This window comes from Sipha flava, unplaced genomic scaffold, assembly GCF_003268045.1.
Source record: "Sipha flava isolate LNK unplaced genomic scaffold, YSA_version1 1_pilon_pilon, whole genome shotgun sequence".
NCBI lineage: Eukaryota > Metazoa > Arthropoda > Insecta > Hemiptera > Aphididae > Sipha > Sipha flava.
Genome location: NW_020272783.1, coordinates 3,090,231 through 3,108,343, shown reverse-complemented (window position 1 = coordinate 3,108,343; position 18,113 = coordinate 3,090,231). Strand labels below are relative to the sequence as shown.

At 39.3% G+C, this 18,113-nt stretch overlaps 1 protein-coding gene across 5 annotated transcripts in view; it reads right to left on the bottom strand.

Annotated features, from left to right (window-relative positions):
* The window catches only part of LOC112682094 (mucin-7), a 132,827-nt gene that overhangs the window by 22,612 nt on the left and 92,102 nt on the right, over positions 1–18,113 (bottom strand). Inside the window, exon 1 of one of the 5 annotated variants that reach the window (XM_025552571.1) lies at positions 14,450–14,489. The exons of 3 other annotated variants lie outside the window; for them this stretch is intronic. In XM_025552571.1, coding sequence (XP_025408356.1) covers positions 14,450–14,474 — 25 coding nt within the window. In that variant the 5' untranslated portion in view covers positions 14,475–14,489. Of the gene's footprint in view, positions 1–3,489; positions 3,760–14,449; positions 14,490–18,113 lie in introns of those variants that run through there. One more of the 5 variants, XM_025552574.1, reaches the window with a different exon arrangement.

The following is an 18,113-nucleotide window of genomic DNA, read 5'->3' as shown; positions in this document are numbered from 1 at the left end:
CCCCCCGCGCGCGAGCGGTACCACCGCCGACGACATCGTCACCACCGATCGCGCCGCTACCGTTTCGCGCCCGTCGCTATTTATTTATTTATTTATTTTTTTTTTTTTCCCGTACTCGCTCGCTCGCGCGCGCGGTTCGTCCGTGGAACGTAACACGAATCGTATACGCGAACGCGCGCATGCACACGCGTCGCTCCCTTGTTTGCTCACCACCGCCGCGACGCCCCGTACGCCATTCACGAAGTGGGTTCCGCTACCGGACGCGCGCGCACGCACATGTTCCTCGCTATAAATACGCGTTTCTACCCCCCTCCCCCTCACACCGGGGACACGTCGGATTTCACCGTCCCTCATTTAGTTTTGAGAAATGTCGCCGGATCGTGGCCCCGCGGCATGTTCGGATCGTCGCGCGCGCACGTACGCATACGGGGAAAACAAAAAACGATCCGAGGTGCGTTGAACAATAACGACGTTACGTTTACGCGCGGAGGACTGACGGTGAGCACGGCCTTACCTCTGCGGCGATCGTAACACGCTTTAAAAATTGCTGATTCGTATTCTTCAACGGATGTAATAACCGTACCCGAGGAGTAGCGGCCAGGAAGTAACCGCATCAACGCGTAAGGAATACGCCGGTACATGCGCGCTACCGTCGTCCGTTCAACGCGTTCACGGAGAGGTGTAGGCATACCGAAAGCGTATAAATAAGTTTATAAAAATAAAGATTTGGCAATATTATCACCGGTAGAGGTAATCAACTCGCGCATAATGGTTTTAGAAAAAAATAAAATAAAAAAATCCAATTAAGAATTAAAAACGTTTTATATTTTTACCACGCATTTAATCTATAGGTGTTACAACTTTATAACGTTTCTCGTTTACTCTCAAATATAATAAATGCACCTCTCCAGCGAGACGTGTCGGCCTATAAGAGCGAATGAACACGAGAAATTAAATCATTTTTCTCGTTTGCCGTAGATTGTATCACGGGTTTTTTTTTTTTTGTTTCGCGTTTCTCTTGGCCAAATTGTCAAGTCTGGTTTTATTTCTATATTTTGCCGCCAAACATACTTGGCACTGAATATACGAGCACGCTACGCTGTACACGACGCACACGCTCGGGCGGCCTCCCGTCCACACCCAATGCGCCGAAAAGTATTTGTTCCCGTTTACGTGAGTGTTACAAAATATTTCGGTAATAAGTAATCGGGCAAAATGACGATTCCGAAACGATTACAGATTATAGATACGGACGAGTGTGTGTACTTATACCATTGATTAAAATATATAAAATATATTTAATCAATGCTTATACTTCACATTAGGGCCGAAGAGTTTTAATTTTATGATTTGGTATTGGTCCACCAATTACGAAAACCGTCAACTCGGTCAAATATTTTGTGAAATCGATCTCAAAATAATATAACATGTATAATATATTGCGTTATCGTATTTTCACTGCGAAATGTAGGCACGGAAAAACTTGGTTTATAATTCCGTGACATCGAGACTCGTGGCATGTGGCTATACATTATGTACACGGGTAATTATAAACGTGTGTATACACTGAAGCATTCGCCCTGCCGGTTACACGATACACGTAGTCGATAAGCGAGTAACATATTTCATGGTTTAATTATTATTATTATTTTTTTTTTTTTTTTTTTTATACTCAACGTTATTAAGAAAAATTCCAACAACGCAATATTGATTTAACGATTTAAAATTATATCGTATGCTTTTGACAGTAAGCCAAAATCAGAAAAATTAAAAATGTGAAAACATCGATGTATACGTTGGAGAGTATTCGACTTGCATGGTTTTAATAGCTATATACAGTTTAATAGGGTGATCGTTGACGGGAATATAAGTAAAATGAAAAATAGCCAATGCAGGAATTAAAGGTGAACATTTTTCTCCGAAGTTTGGTTTAGTTTTAAAAGTTTTTGAACAGAAAAAAAATCCGAAGAAGAAACTTTACCATCAGGTTATACATTTTTTGATAGGGGAATATAATGGATTTGTGATTCAGTCGGTGACTCCTGAGCCAAAACTTTCAAATAAATAACTTTATCATTTACAAACAAATTTATAAAGTTATTGTTTTGTTATGTATAAATTATATTTTTTTCTATCTGAATGCAGAACTTTTAAGATTCCACATGTAATTTTTAATTTTTTATTCTCGTTGTTAACGTATATATATATATATATATATATATATATATATATATATATAATTTTATACTACAAGGGCAAAGTGTCATTAAGTTTTAAAACCTTTAAAAAAAAAAAACCAACTTAGATTTTTGAATTTGATCACAGTTTTTTCGGAAAATATTATCCCTCTGCCAAACAACCCGTGTTTTTGTGTATGAAAGGTCGTCGACGCATTTGTACAGCAATAAATGTATACTATGTTTTCCGTTCCACCTATAACCGAAGGGGAGACACGGTGTCATTCTTAAACGAAGGGTTCTCAAGCAGCCCTTTAATGAGGAGGACCCCTGTACACTGTACACACAATATACTGATATATTTTATTCTACTCGACAAATACCTTTTGATTTTGTATTGGGGTAGGTAGGCGCGACATGATTTTACACGCTTTTTCAATAGCTAAATAATTTTTATCGAATACAGTAGAAAAAAAAATATTACCGAAAAAGAAACTTATACGTATCGAAAAGATTTTACTCTCTGTTGAACGCCGAGAACTCACCGTAATTAAACATATCCATTCTGACTCCTCGTAGTAGCGCGTATACACCTAGTATACGTATTTATAAATATACAATACGTTCGTAAAGCGCGTTAATTCGATTAATTATTTATGAACAGGACACTTCCTTATTCGAATCGCTGTGAACGTTAAACACACAAACTGCCTCAGTAGTTGTACGCGTTCGGACCGGACGCACATTTATACGACTCGTTAAACAGGGCGCATTTAACACACTCCCGCGTACGCAACGCACACAAATATTAGTATACGTAGTATACATACCGCGAAAAGATAAACCGAACGTGAGTGTTGTACCCGGAGACCAACATCGAATAGTTTTTCAAGTTTCTGTGTTATGGGGAGGGGGTGTCAAAAGTAGTTCTCAAATGTCTATTAGCTTTCTAATAATCTAATTTTTTTTTTTTTTTAAACAGTCGTAAGCAGTGATACTTCTAGAGTTGTAGAAATTAAAAAAAAAAAAAAAAAAAAAAAAAAAAAACTATAAACACTAACTTTTTTACTCAACGGAACACGATGTCTCTCGTGATCGGTGTACAGGCGCGTATGTAACGCATGACGTTTTCATAATAATCTGCCCACGGTTTGACGTACAATTAGAATCTCAGTGGCGATCGCATTCGATTCTTACGACAACATTTGGAAACCAGTCGTACAGGCGCGCGCGATTTCGTTGGCGAAACGTTGCGCGATTGTTGCGTCACCTGAACGCGTTACGTTAGCGAGCACATAATACGTGGACTTACCCCGCGGCGTAGACGTTCGAGGGCGGTCGAGGCGGTGGCGGCGGACGGCGACGACGACGGCCAGTATACCGCGAACACATACTAGCGCACGTACGGCGAGCGACGGTCACCGGTGTTGTGACGACGACGACGACGTGCGACGACGGCGGAGGTGTCGCAACACCGCGCCCCCGCGCCCGACCTGCCAATCAATGTTCATTTTCGTGGCTATTGAACGCGCGCGGTCGTCCCGAGAATGGAACGACAAACAAGAGCGAGACGCGACCGAACGCGCGAACGACGACGACGGAACGGATGACGACGACGACGGACCGCGGAGTAGAAAAATTAATAGACGGAGAAGAAGAAGAAGAAGAAGAAGAAGAAGAAGAATAAGAAGAAGAGGAGGAGGAGGACGACGACGACGAGAGACCGTCTCGGGTCCCCGTCTGCCAGGTGTCGCGTCCACCCACACTCGGGGGGTCGGGCATTGACGGCCTCGCGACCGCGACGGACGGCGACTCCGACGCACAATGAACGAGACGCGAGCGCTCACGTTCACGTGCGTCCAACACACCACGCCGGTTACCGGTTATACGAACATAATACAAGACTGCGCACCAAAACGTATTGTTGTTGTTGGAGGCGACGCGCGAGGTGTGTACTCATTCATCGCCAACGGATCGCGGTCCCGCGCCACGTTCGACCTGCACGCGCGCGCACGCGCTGCGTTATGCGCGCGCCCGTCCCGTTGGCGGTGCACCGTGCAGGTATCCGTTCCACCCGTACGTCGACGACGCGCGGTAACGTCTAAATGCTTTTAGGGCTCGCAGCGCCCCGCGGGGAGACGCCGAGAACGCGCGCGTCGTTTCAGCTTTGTCAACGTCAGAAACCGCCGCGGATGAAATATATAACGCGTACCGCCGGAGACGCGTGAGAAATCGACCGACCGTTAGCAACGTACGTGGCGTACGTGGCCGGCCTCGATACGGCAGTGCACGCACACGACGTACGTTCGTGCCGTACGCGCAGCGCCGGCCAGTGCGACCCGGCTCGGAGAGCGAGCGCTTTTCTTTGGTTCCGTTTCACCGCGCGCGTTGTTATCGCGTCCGTTCGCACGGCTCGCGAGAGACACGTCTTTCCTCCGTGACAACCGCGAGCGGTTGCTTTTCGCCGAAGCGTCCGCATTGCCTGTTATCACGCCGATTCCGCGGCGATGAGATAATCGGCGTATTTACTTACGACGGCACACGTTTACGCGAACCGTTTCGAATCGCACTGGCGAAAGATTAACAATCGGTTTGGGTGAAAACTGGATTCCGAGATTCACCGAAAAAATAAATAAATAATTAAAAACACAAGTTTTTTTTTTTTATTGTTCGTTAAAGTTGCAACGAAAGGGAAAACAAGTTTTTCAAAGTTTTAAACAACGTAATAAACCGAGTTTTTTCACTTTCGGAATGTTATGCGATTTTAAAAGAAAATTCATCGTCAACCTTCTGAATAGATTTTGATTGTGGTTGTATATAACACTTGAAATAAAATTCCAGAAGCGATGAAAATGTATAATCCTACATGGTAAAATGATTAGACAATATGTATATTATATCAAACTCTTAGCACTGCATTTCCTAATGTATGCTACAAGATGATACTAATTATAAATTAATGAAATTAAACTTTTAAGATATTTATCATACCGATTGATAGATTCTACTAAACATTTTTTTAAAGTATTAAATTTATAAAACCTACAAATCGATTGAAAAAATAATTAAATACATGTGGTTAACAACTTATTAAATAAATAATATTATTATTTACACATTAGTCCATCTGTATTTTTTCGTTTTAATATAAATTATTATTTGAGTTCGTAGTGCAATGCGATTAGTTGGAAAATGAATTAAAATAATTCTGCTAAATGTATATAAGACGTATTTACTAATTCATAATATACACACCACTGTAAATATATCCTTTTTTGCTAGACATGATCTTTAATTGATACTGATCGAAAATAATCCGAGAGAAACGAGAAAATATTAAAAAGAAAATTCTAAAAGCATAAGATAATTCATAGGTAGGTACTTAATCCCAACTCACCGCATTCGTTTATCAATTGATTTGTGAGCGTGAGCGAGAGCGAGAAAGAGCATAAAATGAAAAAATTAGGCTCTTTATTATTAACTTTTTTTTTGTCATCGGCTCAGTCGTGCACGTTATCACACATACACACGTAGGCACGTACACATGCATACCCAAGCGTACGGCAAACAAGCAGAATACGGTTTTTTTTTCGCGTTTAACACACGCATCACACAAGCCGTATTAATTTTTTGTGTTCACGGGGCGACGGCTTTTTTTTTTGTTCTATTCCATGTTTAATTACCGTCATCTGATAAAACAACAACAGGCGTATTAAACGTAATGTCAGATCGATATCGTTCCGCGTTCACGGCTCGCACGCGGACGCGTGTGTTTATATTATTACGTTTTGTCAACGTAAAACCGCGTGTGTGTGCCTATACGCACATATATATACACCACCGTCGCCACATTGATTCACCTGGTACATTATGTATATATACGGTGGGATACACAAAAGAGAAAAAAAGAAACAATAATGTGAACAAATTTGCATACGAACGGGTTCATAACGGCTGGAGGGGTGGAGGCGTATGTATACAGTATTTTGTTACATTTTTTTTTTCCGGTTTATTAGTTTGGTAAAATAAGCTTTTATAGCGTCAGAATCGTGTGTACAGATAACCTGCTGCGGTTAAGTGCATAGTTTGCTTCTGTTAGTCTGCTGCAAATAAGCCTAGCATACGTGTTGACCACCTGACAACAAATACAACCAATTTTCGTTTGAAATAACACATCAGTTTGACGGACAAACCAATAAAGACAATATTGTCTTGTTGTTTGTATTGTTTTTTTTTTTTTTCTGGACCGATGACAGAGTATAATGCTAATTTTATAAGCGTTTTACAAGCGGTTCGTGAGAGACGTATAAGCGAATTGTTCTATGACTCTCGTTAACGAGTAAAGTTTATTCTTTTCGACTGTTCACTTCTTTTCCATCTAAATCGACAATTAGGAGTATATTGGATACTATTTTATAATTAAATATGCAACGACCTACATTTATAACGTATCATAGGTATGTATTCTTATTATTTTTATTATTATTATAATTATGATATAATTTTCATTATTACAGTTTTCATTATTTTATGGACATATTTTTCAGTACAGATAAAATATGTCGTGCTTATTGTAAAATGAAAAAAACACGATTGAAAACAGAAATGCATGAAATAACGATACGTTTATAAATGCTACCGATTATTTATTTTTACATGGCAAACACGACGTTTCGTCTATTTTTTAAAAATTATATATTACGTATCAAATGTTTATCAGTATATTAAAATGCCCACTGAATATTAATAATGATCTACGTCTAAAAGAAAGTGAAAAATAGTGTGCGCGCGCACAGCGTGTGTACTCTTTGCAAAACTATGGAATGATTTTGCGAACGAAGTGAAATGGCCGCCGATACACGCGTTGCTATAATTCGTCCGAAATTCAATTCCTGGATCATTTAGAAAGCCAGCCCACATACGGTGGCGGCGGCGCGTCACGTATCGTTTGGGAAACGGGCCGTCAGGATCTTCGGATGTCCCTCACGCTACCCTAACCGCCACCCTTATTACCCTTGGTGTGCGAGTGCATTGCACATGCAATATATTTATACGGTTTGGGTTCGCGCGATCGCGTGAGTGCGCGTGCGTGTGTGACCGTGTGTTTGCAACCGAAGTATTATTGTACACGATATGCAAGTGGACGACGAATGGATCGAAACTTTACCGCAGATCGCGTACCTATGTACCGCCATCGCGGATTGCGAAATAAAATATGAGAGATGGAAAAAAAAATATCCACTCGCCTCAACATTTGCGCTAACGGCGGAGTCGCATCGAACACCTCCGGTGGTTGCGGTCGTACGAGGGCGCAAGTGGCGGGGGTTGAGCCGAAATTCGGATTTTCGGTTTTATCGCCACGACTGTCGAACGATTGAGAACGTTATACCTTTTAAGCCGAACGATTGAGAACACTTAAAATTAACTAAGAACTTACCACTGACTCAAAAAAAAACCCAAAAAACGATACGGTTGAGAACGAAATTATGTGCAACGTTACATAGTATACCATATCATTTATTTGGCTTCTGAAAAACTCAGTATACATACAATAAATATTCTTGAAAAAAGTCATGAATTAATAATTATAATCGGGTACAAATAAGTGCCTAATAATATGTAGTATATAATATGAATAAAAAATTAGAAATATGTAGAACTTATTAAAAACATCTAATATATTATACATACATACATATATATATATGTGTGTGTGTATAATGTATAATGTATATATAAAAATTGTAAAATATGAAGAATTTATAAAATTTATTACTTTCTAATAATATTAGGTCGTCACCTTGTTCGCTTTTTAGAATTTTAATTTCGTTCTTTCCATTTTAATAAATATGCTATGTAGTATATTATATTGACGTATAATTTGTGCGACGACTGCAAAGCTTAACCGTCATTCTCTCATATCTGGTATCTAAATTACTATTAACATCCAGCTAATCCTATTAAAGTTCGATAAATATCAACAGATTATTGTACTCATATTATCGATCGATTACATTTGGCAACGTTGGAAAAAAAAACTCGAGCGTTCTCAATCGCGTTACCAAAAATTACGTTCTCAATCGTATTTTACCGATCGCCGCCGGAGCCGCAGCATTGTTCTTCTTTATCCGTATTCGCGAGCGGCGTGGGTTACGCTACGCCGAGAGAGTGGGCCCGGGAAGGGCTGGGTTGCGCGCACGCCGCGGGACGACTGCAGGGCAGCAGGACTCTGCGCCGGAAACATTTTCCGTTACGGCAGACTAACTTTTACCGCACCACGGTTCCCCATCCCACCTCGCACACGAACTAACTCTGTTCCAGACGTATTTATGAGTTTCCACTATATATATACGGCACACTTAGTCTTTTCCTGTATATACATAAACGCGTGTGTGCGCGTGTACATATAATGTATACATAAAGCATCAGACCAGCGGGGAGACCGTGGTGGCAGCGGCGGGAAAGGGATTTATTTTATTTTATTTTATTTTTTTTTTTTTTTTGTTGCCCTGTACTTTGCTTTTCTGTTTTTACTTCGGTTCACTCGGTCCGAATTTATTAAAAGAGTTTCCGTGCGCACGCACCAGAAACAGTTCCGTCACCATCGAAACGCGCGTTATATACGTACAGAACGAAGAGGGAAAAAACGGAATTTAAGGTGTTCCGGTGGAGTCGACAAGGCGGCGCAGTAAATATTATGTTGCCTTCGTCGCTGCAGTTGATTTCGCGGTCGTAGATAGTTCCACTCCCGAGAAATATAGAGAAAAAACACATCAAGAGGTCCTCGGGACGTTCATTACGATAGTTTTTGTTCGTTTGTATTCGCCGCAGCGTACATAATGTACACGATATACTTTACTATAATGTACCATATTATAAAAATATGTAAATAAATTTCCTACCTAATAACTCTTATAACAAAATAACCAGAATGAGAAATTTTGAATAGTTTATCGCAAAATATGTCCAATTAAAATTCTGTTGCAGACATTATGCCGTTGTATTCGTCTAATGTTTCCACGAACAAAGCATTGTTATTTATTCGAATGTTTACTAACAGAAATCACAAACATTGGCTTACATACTATACGCACAACAAGTAAAAAACTGTAAATCATTTTTATGTACTCTCACGATTTGGGTCAGTAAAAGTTATTAAATAAAATCAAAACAAACATAAAAAAAAAGCAATTACCACAAGCAACAAGTCGAGGCCATCTGAATGCACTACAATTTAATTAATAACCAGGATTGGTAGTAGGTACTTATGGTTATATTTTGTGATTTAGTGATGTGAATATTATGATATTCTATTAATATCAGTAAATAAATACCTATACCTCAATAGCATATGTATAATGATGACCAAGAATTTTTGAAATAATATATTATTAAATATTTGTGACGTTTATGATATATTATGTTATATAATTATTTAGATATTTAGGTATTTTATTATTTAATTTCTTTTGATAGTTGTACCATAAATCTAATCAATTTTATCATATGATATCTTATAGAAACGACATTTTTTAAAATAACGCTATTAATTATAGTTTACGATTATTTTTCCTGTTTATTCACTTAATAGTCTGCGTTTGATGTTGAACAGTAATAGACCCGTAGAAGTATGAGTTTGGTAAAATATCCTCTTAAAATAATTCATGATGATCGTATGTGCATAACACACAAATAATCGAAAAATCGTTTACAACAAAATAACCAAAGATTAGGTTAACGTTTCAACAATGTTGTTCTAGAACAACCTGGGGGAGGGAGGGCTTAAAGAGACGAAATCAATTCTGTAAGACGTATAATTAGACGGTACAGGTTAGCGACGATAAGAATGCATGTTGTAGGTTTTGTCGGTGCGGCACTTCTCGGCCGAAAAGACATTACAATCAAATAATATTGAACTGCGACGCAATCATAGATGATTCGAGGTGAAATTCGCGGACGCTCGTACGCAGAACACGAACTCAGACGCAGGGACGGCGCGGGGGGGGGGGGGGGGGGTTATGGGAGCAATTGCTCAAGGCCCCGCACCTTAAATTATGATTAAGTCCCCGCGGTTCTGATTTAACGGTACTTAAAATATTTTATGAATATAAATTATAAGACCCAACATTAATTTTGACCAGGACCTCGGAAACTCTAGCACCGTCGCTGCCCAGACGTGAAGTTTTGACGGGACGAAAACCGTCTGCGTTTTCGGAAATCTATGTGAAATGCACGAGATTAGTGCGCCCGATGCTTTCCGATTGAAAACGACGACGAACCGCTTTTATCGTAAACGGGCCGCGTGCACACGAGTGTAAGCAAAGTGTATCAACGACGATGATGATGATGATGATGGTAAAATTATACGCGAGGGAGACGAGCCGTACCGCGGACGGCGGGTAGTAATTGCAACGCGCAAACGCACGCCGCCGCGATCTCGGTAACCGTCTCGACTGTATAAATCTTGTGCGCGCACCGTCGTCGTCGTCGTCGTCGTCGTAACCACCGCGTTGGCGAGGCGGTGGCGGCGGCGACAGCTCGTAAAAACCTATTTTACGAGGTCGTTCCGGACGACCTTGACTCCCATTGCTGCACTTGCACGCGTCGTTTTCTCGTCGTTTATCGTTTCGCGCGCCCCTCGTCGGCCGTTTGTTTTGAGTCCGCGCGAACTCTCGTCCCGACCGAAACACGGGAAACGAACGGCGAACGAACGCGCGCGCGCCGCAACCCGTGTATTGTAAACGCGAACGTTTCGAGACCACGTCGGAGCAATAAATTTACACTGGCGAGCGGTGCGACGACAAGTTACGCGCGCGCGCGGGTCCAGCAGAGTCTTCGTTATTTTCCCATTCACGAGAACGATCGGACGCATATCATTACACCGAGACGACGTACGCGCGCGATACCGTATCGCAGTGCGGTAATGAATCGCGTCGGTTTTACGGTGTCTCTTTTGTTTTTTTTTTCGCTGCCGCGAGATGTGCTCGCTGCACGTGCCCGATCGAACAACAACAGCGGTGTACAGCAGGAACACATAAATATTCATTTGCGAGCGCTGACCCAACCGAGTGCCTGCGCACGAGCACCGAAGTTCGAGTCGCGTGGCGTTACGACGCGTTACGACGCGTAGGCGCACGCGATATGGTGTGCCGTTCGGTGTTGTGCGGTGCGCAATTTTTTCGTCACGACAATGTTCAACTCTCTCGGGGCGGCGGCGGCGGCGGCGGCGGCGCGCGCGCACACATCTCTCTCACTCAATCTTTCCCTCTCTGTTCGGGCGTACGATATGAAATATGGAGTGCGAAATGGCTCGTACGGCGCGCGCGAAGTGGGGATGATACGCGACAGGGCGATATACACACAATACGCGAGAGTACGGCTGCGTTCGACGAGGTGGCGGCAGGGGTAGTGGTGGTGGCGGCGATGGTGATGGTGGCGGTGGCGTGCGCGCGGTAGTGGCCGACCGGGACGCCATCGATCTTCTGTCTTGTCGGCGCGCAAAAGGGTCCGACGGCGGGCGGAGCGGTCGGGGCGGCAAGGGAGTGGTAGCGGTGCCGAGGAGAACCGACCGACCGGCGATGGCAACCCTGCGTGCGTGTGTACGCGTCTCCCACTCTCTCGCTCATTCTTTCGATCTCTCTCACTCGCTCGCTCGCTACTCCTTTACACCGTTTCACACGCACCGGTCTCCGGCTGGAAATAATAATAATAATAATAACGCGCGATGACGACAACGGCAACGATGCGATACGATAATATTAAAACTCATTTCGTATCTTGTGCGTGCGCACGAAAAAACAAATTCATTTTGAAAACGGATTATGCTAAGTGTTTCGAGGGTACGCTCTACGAACGGTTTCGTAACATTATGATAATCGTCCGAAGTTACGCGAAGTGACGATGTGGTGTGGTAGAACGTAGTCCGCTACTGCGGCAGTAGGAAAACGACATTATTGACATCACCGGGAGCCAAACAAAGCGATAGCGCATTTCGTAATAACAACTGTCGTCTTCGTCGAAGTCAGTTGGTCGGTTAATCACTTTTAAACCGTAAAACTTTCGTCGGAACAATGTTTAAACGAACCTAGGTATCGGATATGATTTAGTACAGCAAATTCTGATCCCGACTGCAGTACGATCGATCACTAAAACTAAACAGCACGAGTCAAGGTTTACACGACGCGAGTTTATATAAAACGTAAATAGACTATAAATCCAGACGAATCGTAGAAACAGCGAAAATTTGTTCGCGCAACAGGTCCGTATAACATGCAATATGTATTGTACGTATTGTAGGGAACTTACGTATACGTTTACGCGCCTAAGTACACATTATTGTTATTTTTACTGCTCCAGACAACGCTCATTGCATACCGCACGCACATATATTAAGGTTTCCTCCGAAAATAACGACGTCGTCTGCGCGCGTATTTGTTACGGTTCTGCTAAAGCCTTAGGGTGACCAAAAACACGATTTCATACTATCGCTATAATTTTTATTATCGTTCAACTTTTAACTACTATCCCAAGTTTTATTTGCCGATATTGTTGTACGCTAAGAACTTTACACAATTAACACGAATTTACAAGATTTAATAAATGAACGGGTTTTTCGTGTTTTACAACTTGTGAACTATTCATACTTGTAAAATCCATTGTATGTAGTATTACAAACCAGTAGCTCGTAACAATACCTGTGTTATTAGTTCATAACAAATATGAAAAGTTTTCATACGTTGTGGGGAAACTGCGTTACTGTTTACATTTATATGAGTGGCTGAAAATTGCAAATTGAATTACACGTTACGAATACACAATATAGCCGAAATCTCAATTGTATACATATATTAATATGTATTATTTAGATACATTATATTATCATACGAAATTTAAAACCGCAAATAATGTACTCCTCGAGTTACGGAGGTTAAAGTATTAATTATTTTTAATTAAACACTATATACGTTGAAATATTGCAATTGAAATGGTTAATATGTATTATTATTATTTTTTTTTTTTTTTTAATGGTTCAACAATAAACATTAACATATACATATAGTAGCGTGATAAAAATTATGTACAAAAAAAATACATAAAGAATATTAAATAATATGTTAAATAGAAAAAAGAACTGCTAAAAATATTCAAAATATTTACAAAACCATCAAATTTTAATTTTAAAAGAAGTGTAAAAATTAATACTAACTGTATTCGATAATGGTTTTTAACACATAGTTATTATTTCCAGCATTAATTAGAAATTAGAATAAATTGATTGCTATGAGAGCATCGAATATTTATTTGATCATTATAAAGCATTATATCATTATATCACATAATATTTGTAATAACATTTTTTAATTTGAAATATTATATCTTTTTTAAGGTATTTTGGATATGTATGCATACAATATTATGTAGGTTATAACATCCACATTCTGTTTTTTTTTTTTTTTTTTTTAATTATGCAATATATAACTTTAAATTTTAAATATTATTACATGTAATTTATCACAAATTAAAGTATACTAAAATTTAAAATAAATGTGGTTTATATGGTAACTATTTATATTTTAGATAGTGTAGTTCATTTACATTGGCCACTTTTTTATTAGATTATTCCTAAGCTCCTAAACAATAGGTAAATTTTTATAATACACATCTATGAAAATTCATAATTTTAAAAAAAATCAAAGAAAATTTTAAAACTAAATTAGAAAAATTGCTACGAAAAAGTGAAACTTTATTTTTTTTAAATATATTAGTAACGACCATAATGTACAAAATGTTTCCAGTTTCCATATTAAAAAGTACTTTATACTATTTACTTATTTCAAATGAAATGCTTCAAGTATTTCATATAAGTTATAAAACATGTAAATACATTGAAATTGCTATGTGCTAATTTCTGTTAAATAAGTTTATATTTGAGTAAATACACGCAAACATATATATTAGTTTATATTATAATATTTTTTTGGTAAACTATATATGAAGAAATATCATTTAAAACATACTCCTATGCAAGTATATGAATTCCTTATGTTCTTTGAAGTTCATTTGATATTCTTGAAGTAAATAAAAAGTAAATAAATATATAAGAGTATTATTTCATTTTAATAAATGATTAAAATATAAAAATGAAAATAATCGAAAAATGAAAACGAAAAATCATGCTGCATTGCCAATATTTTAGATGGTCGTTGCGATACTTAGAACGTGTTTTTTGATATTATGCAAATTACAATATAAATATGTACAGAATTACTCACCAGTTTCGTCATAAATTTTTCTCATTAAGTATATACTGAATATTTCTTACCTGTAAAAATGTAAAAAAGAATTATTAATATAATTTCAAAACATTATATAACTGTACAATTATATGATGCGTTAGTTTATAATAAAAACGATAGACAAATATAGTACTTTGAATGAAGGGAGATAAGAATAAGGGTATTTAGGTTTTAAAGCTTCTAGAAGCGCCCCAAGGGATGCGAAGACCCCGGAAGCGGTTACCGCGGTGGTGTAAAAATTCATTAGGAACAGACAAGCTCGCGTGATGGACGGCCGCAATATATATACCCCCTGCCGAGGCGCTGGAGCCTTCTTGCCGTCAATTTGGAATTAAAAATAAAACAAAATGTGTCAATACACCTTAAGGGTATCTAGATTTAATACCGTTACCCATAAATCGTTGTCGGTTTAAATAAGCCAAAAAAATAAAGAACCCTACATAGCACTTTCTGGATTTTCGTATCTCGTTTGCAGAACTTCTACTGACGTTTAAATTACAATTAAAAACTTTTGGGTACGTGTTGCTTTTTTTTTTAAACATTTTTTATCTTAATATTATTTTATCGGGTACCTATATAATATTGTGACAAAATAGATCGTTGCAATTTGTTCAACCCACCGACTATTGTGGCAAAACCATATGTTTATTGGTTTTCAAATAAAATAAAAAAAAGGAAGAAAAGAAAAAACACGTAGTTATATTTATCGCCAAGTCATTTATATCGTTCCGGTAGTTTGTGAGGCTGACGTTTCGGCATGTTCCGATAAAGGGACGTCAAAACATAGGCATTTATTATTATTTTTTTTTTTTATACACATACCTACTAAGGGACATTGATATAAAAAAAACTGTATTCATTTTGCAAAACAACATTAAACCCTAACAAATCGGTCTACAGCCAATATGTATTGTCAAAATATTATTCCAAAACCATGTGGAAATATTTTAAGTAGTAAGTAATAAACAATCATTTCACAATATTTTTTTTTTTTTTTGTCTAATAAAGATATTTTCTTTATATAATGTTATGAAAAAAATATGACTACGATTATGAACTATGAAATAATTGTTTTATTTATCAACAGTTTTTGTAAATCGATTATCACGTACAAAATTATAATTATTTTCATTGTTATTATATGAAATCATGCTTAAAAACAACATTAGAAAATGTCTCAGGGATATTAAAATCAATAAATGTGTTATCTGTACCAGTATAAATCTAAATATTATTCCACGAATAGAAAGAAATAATAATGCTACGAATAAAAAAATATACAAAGGTGAACAACAAAAAAAAAAAAAAAAAAATGGTATATATTTACGAAATTTCACAATTCGAATTTTCAGAAATCGAAGAATATAAAATTGAAATTGACCGGACAATACGAAATAAAAAACACAGATTAAGCACGTGGTGTAATATTTTATACATAGCGCATAATAAAACGGATTGCAAAAATAGTGGGCAAAAAAAACGTTCGCAAAAGGTGAACCCGTCGACTTGCGCGTTTTTACGGAGGAAATCATGTAAAAAAAAAAAAAAACTGTAAAAAAAAAATGACGTTAGGAATGTCCACCTGTGCTCATCTTTTTTCGTTAGTCTTTACCGAACAATAGAGAACGCGTCTTTTCCCCTATGGACACCAAGGTCGGGTGCTGTACACGTTCTCGTCCCAAACCAGAGTTTACATACGTACACTCAGAAACGCGCGCCATAGGCGTGTATACGGGAAAAAAAGGAGGAAAAAATATGATATTGAAATAAAATGGAAAACGCGAGCGACGGCGCGAAAAACGGTGCCAAAAGGTTACTATCATAGCGAACGACGGGAAAACGAAAGTGAGAGGAGTTCACGTCAATGCGTGACGGGTACTCGATCGTTTCGTACCGTGGTCAGCAACAACGCGCGATTTTCTGAAGGGCACGTGCAAACGGGGCGGCGAACCGGGTGGCGTGCAAAGCGCCGAAGACACATGGCTTACCTTCATATTTTGTTTTCTAAACTACAGGCGAGTCATGGCGGTTACGGACACTCGGCGAGAACTGAATGTGCGTGCGCGGCAGGACTTCGGGAGAATACAGGGAGAACAGAGAAATCGTGGAGGAGAGTGAGAAAAAAAAAGAAAAAAATCAAAACGAACCCGAAATGAAAACGCCAGGCGTGACGAACAATAGTAACGGACCGCGAGAACGGGACGACGACGACATTCGGTTATCGGCGACGGTCGAACGGCGAGTGAACGAGAAACGAAAACGGCGCGCGATGTTCCAATCGCGTCAAGCACAATGTATGCGCGTAGCGGATACGTGCGACGATTACACTGGCCTCGGGAGCTTCGGCCGACGCGTTTTTCCCCCTCGTGTACCGGCGCGCGCGTCGTACGTCCAACGTCGGCGGGACGCAGGCGCGTCGAGCGCGCACCGCGTCGCGGCAACCCGTCGTCGTCGGTCGCTGTACGTGGCGGCCCCGCGTGAGTCACGCGCGGAAATCACCCCCACACCCCTCCCCCTCCCCGCCATCGAAAAAAGCGTCCCGGCGTTTCGGTTTTCTCAATGGGAACCCTTCACCACGGCGGAAAACGACTGCAAACCTGAGCGCGGTCGGAAAACCAGCGGTTTTGCGCGAAAACGTAATAACACTCTCCGTATCGCTTTATTTCGTTATTGTTATCATCACCATTATCATTTTCGTTATGAGCGTTTAGCAGAAACGTGTAGACGATGGACCGCCACGATCGCGAAAAGCGGTGAAAAACGTGTAGGCCGACGTGAACGGAACAAATGAACAGATAAATCATACGACGATTCGACGATTGGCCCGCAGAGGATTTGTTCGAAAACAATAGACTCGATATGATCTATTACGTATTATGATTTTATGCGAACGATTTATGGGCTATGATGGTCGCAGAAAACCGTAACAGTTAATACGTGTACGCGCGCGGTGTACAGCGAGTAAAATAATAGTGTTTGTGGAAAAGTTTAAGTTTAAAAAATAAATGCACCGATCAACCGGCTCTGTCTGCCACCGACCTAGGAGTTAGGCCCACCCCCCCCCCATCGCAATTTTTTTCAACAATACAATTTCATATTATTATCCATTAATAAAATTGTTTTATTATCGGACCAATAAACGCGTAGAACTAGGATACGTGCGTATTCATAAATCACTGATAAAATATTTCATATTCTATTCATATTGCAAACTACCAAGAACGTCAGACACGGTTAACATGAATCTACAATAATAATAATTGTATGATTCGCTCGTACAAGTTAAAAATTGCGTGTGCGGTACAGAATACGATTATTGTCTCACTGTTTTCATATATATTTACATAGAGATTGTACACAGTGGTCGACACCTCGAGAATGATAATTATCTGTACTCGTAACAAATGGAATACCAATGGTGATTGGTGTATTATTATGTAGCCGTACGAACAATGTAAAAACTTAACATAAAATGTAAAATAGTTCAAAAAAATTTCTCCAAATATTTATTGTGCCCAAGGTACTTGTCGATTTTTTTGTTGCAAGTAATTCGTATCCCATTATGAACTTCTTACCATTTAAGTTAATTTAATTAAAAATTAAAACATTATAAATATATTTTTTTGGTTAAACCATAATC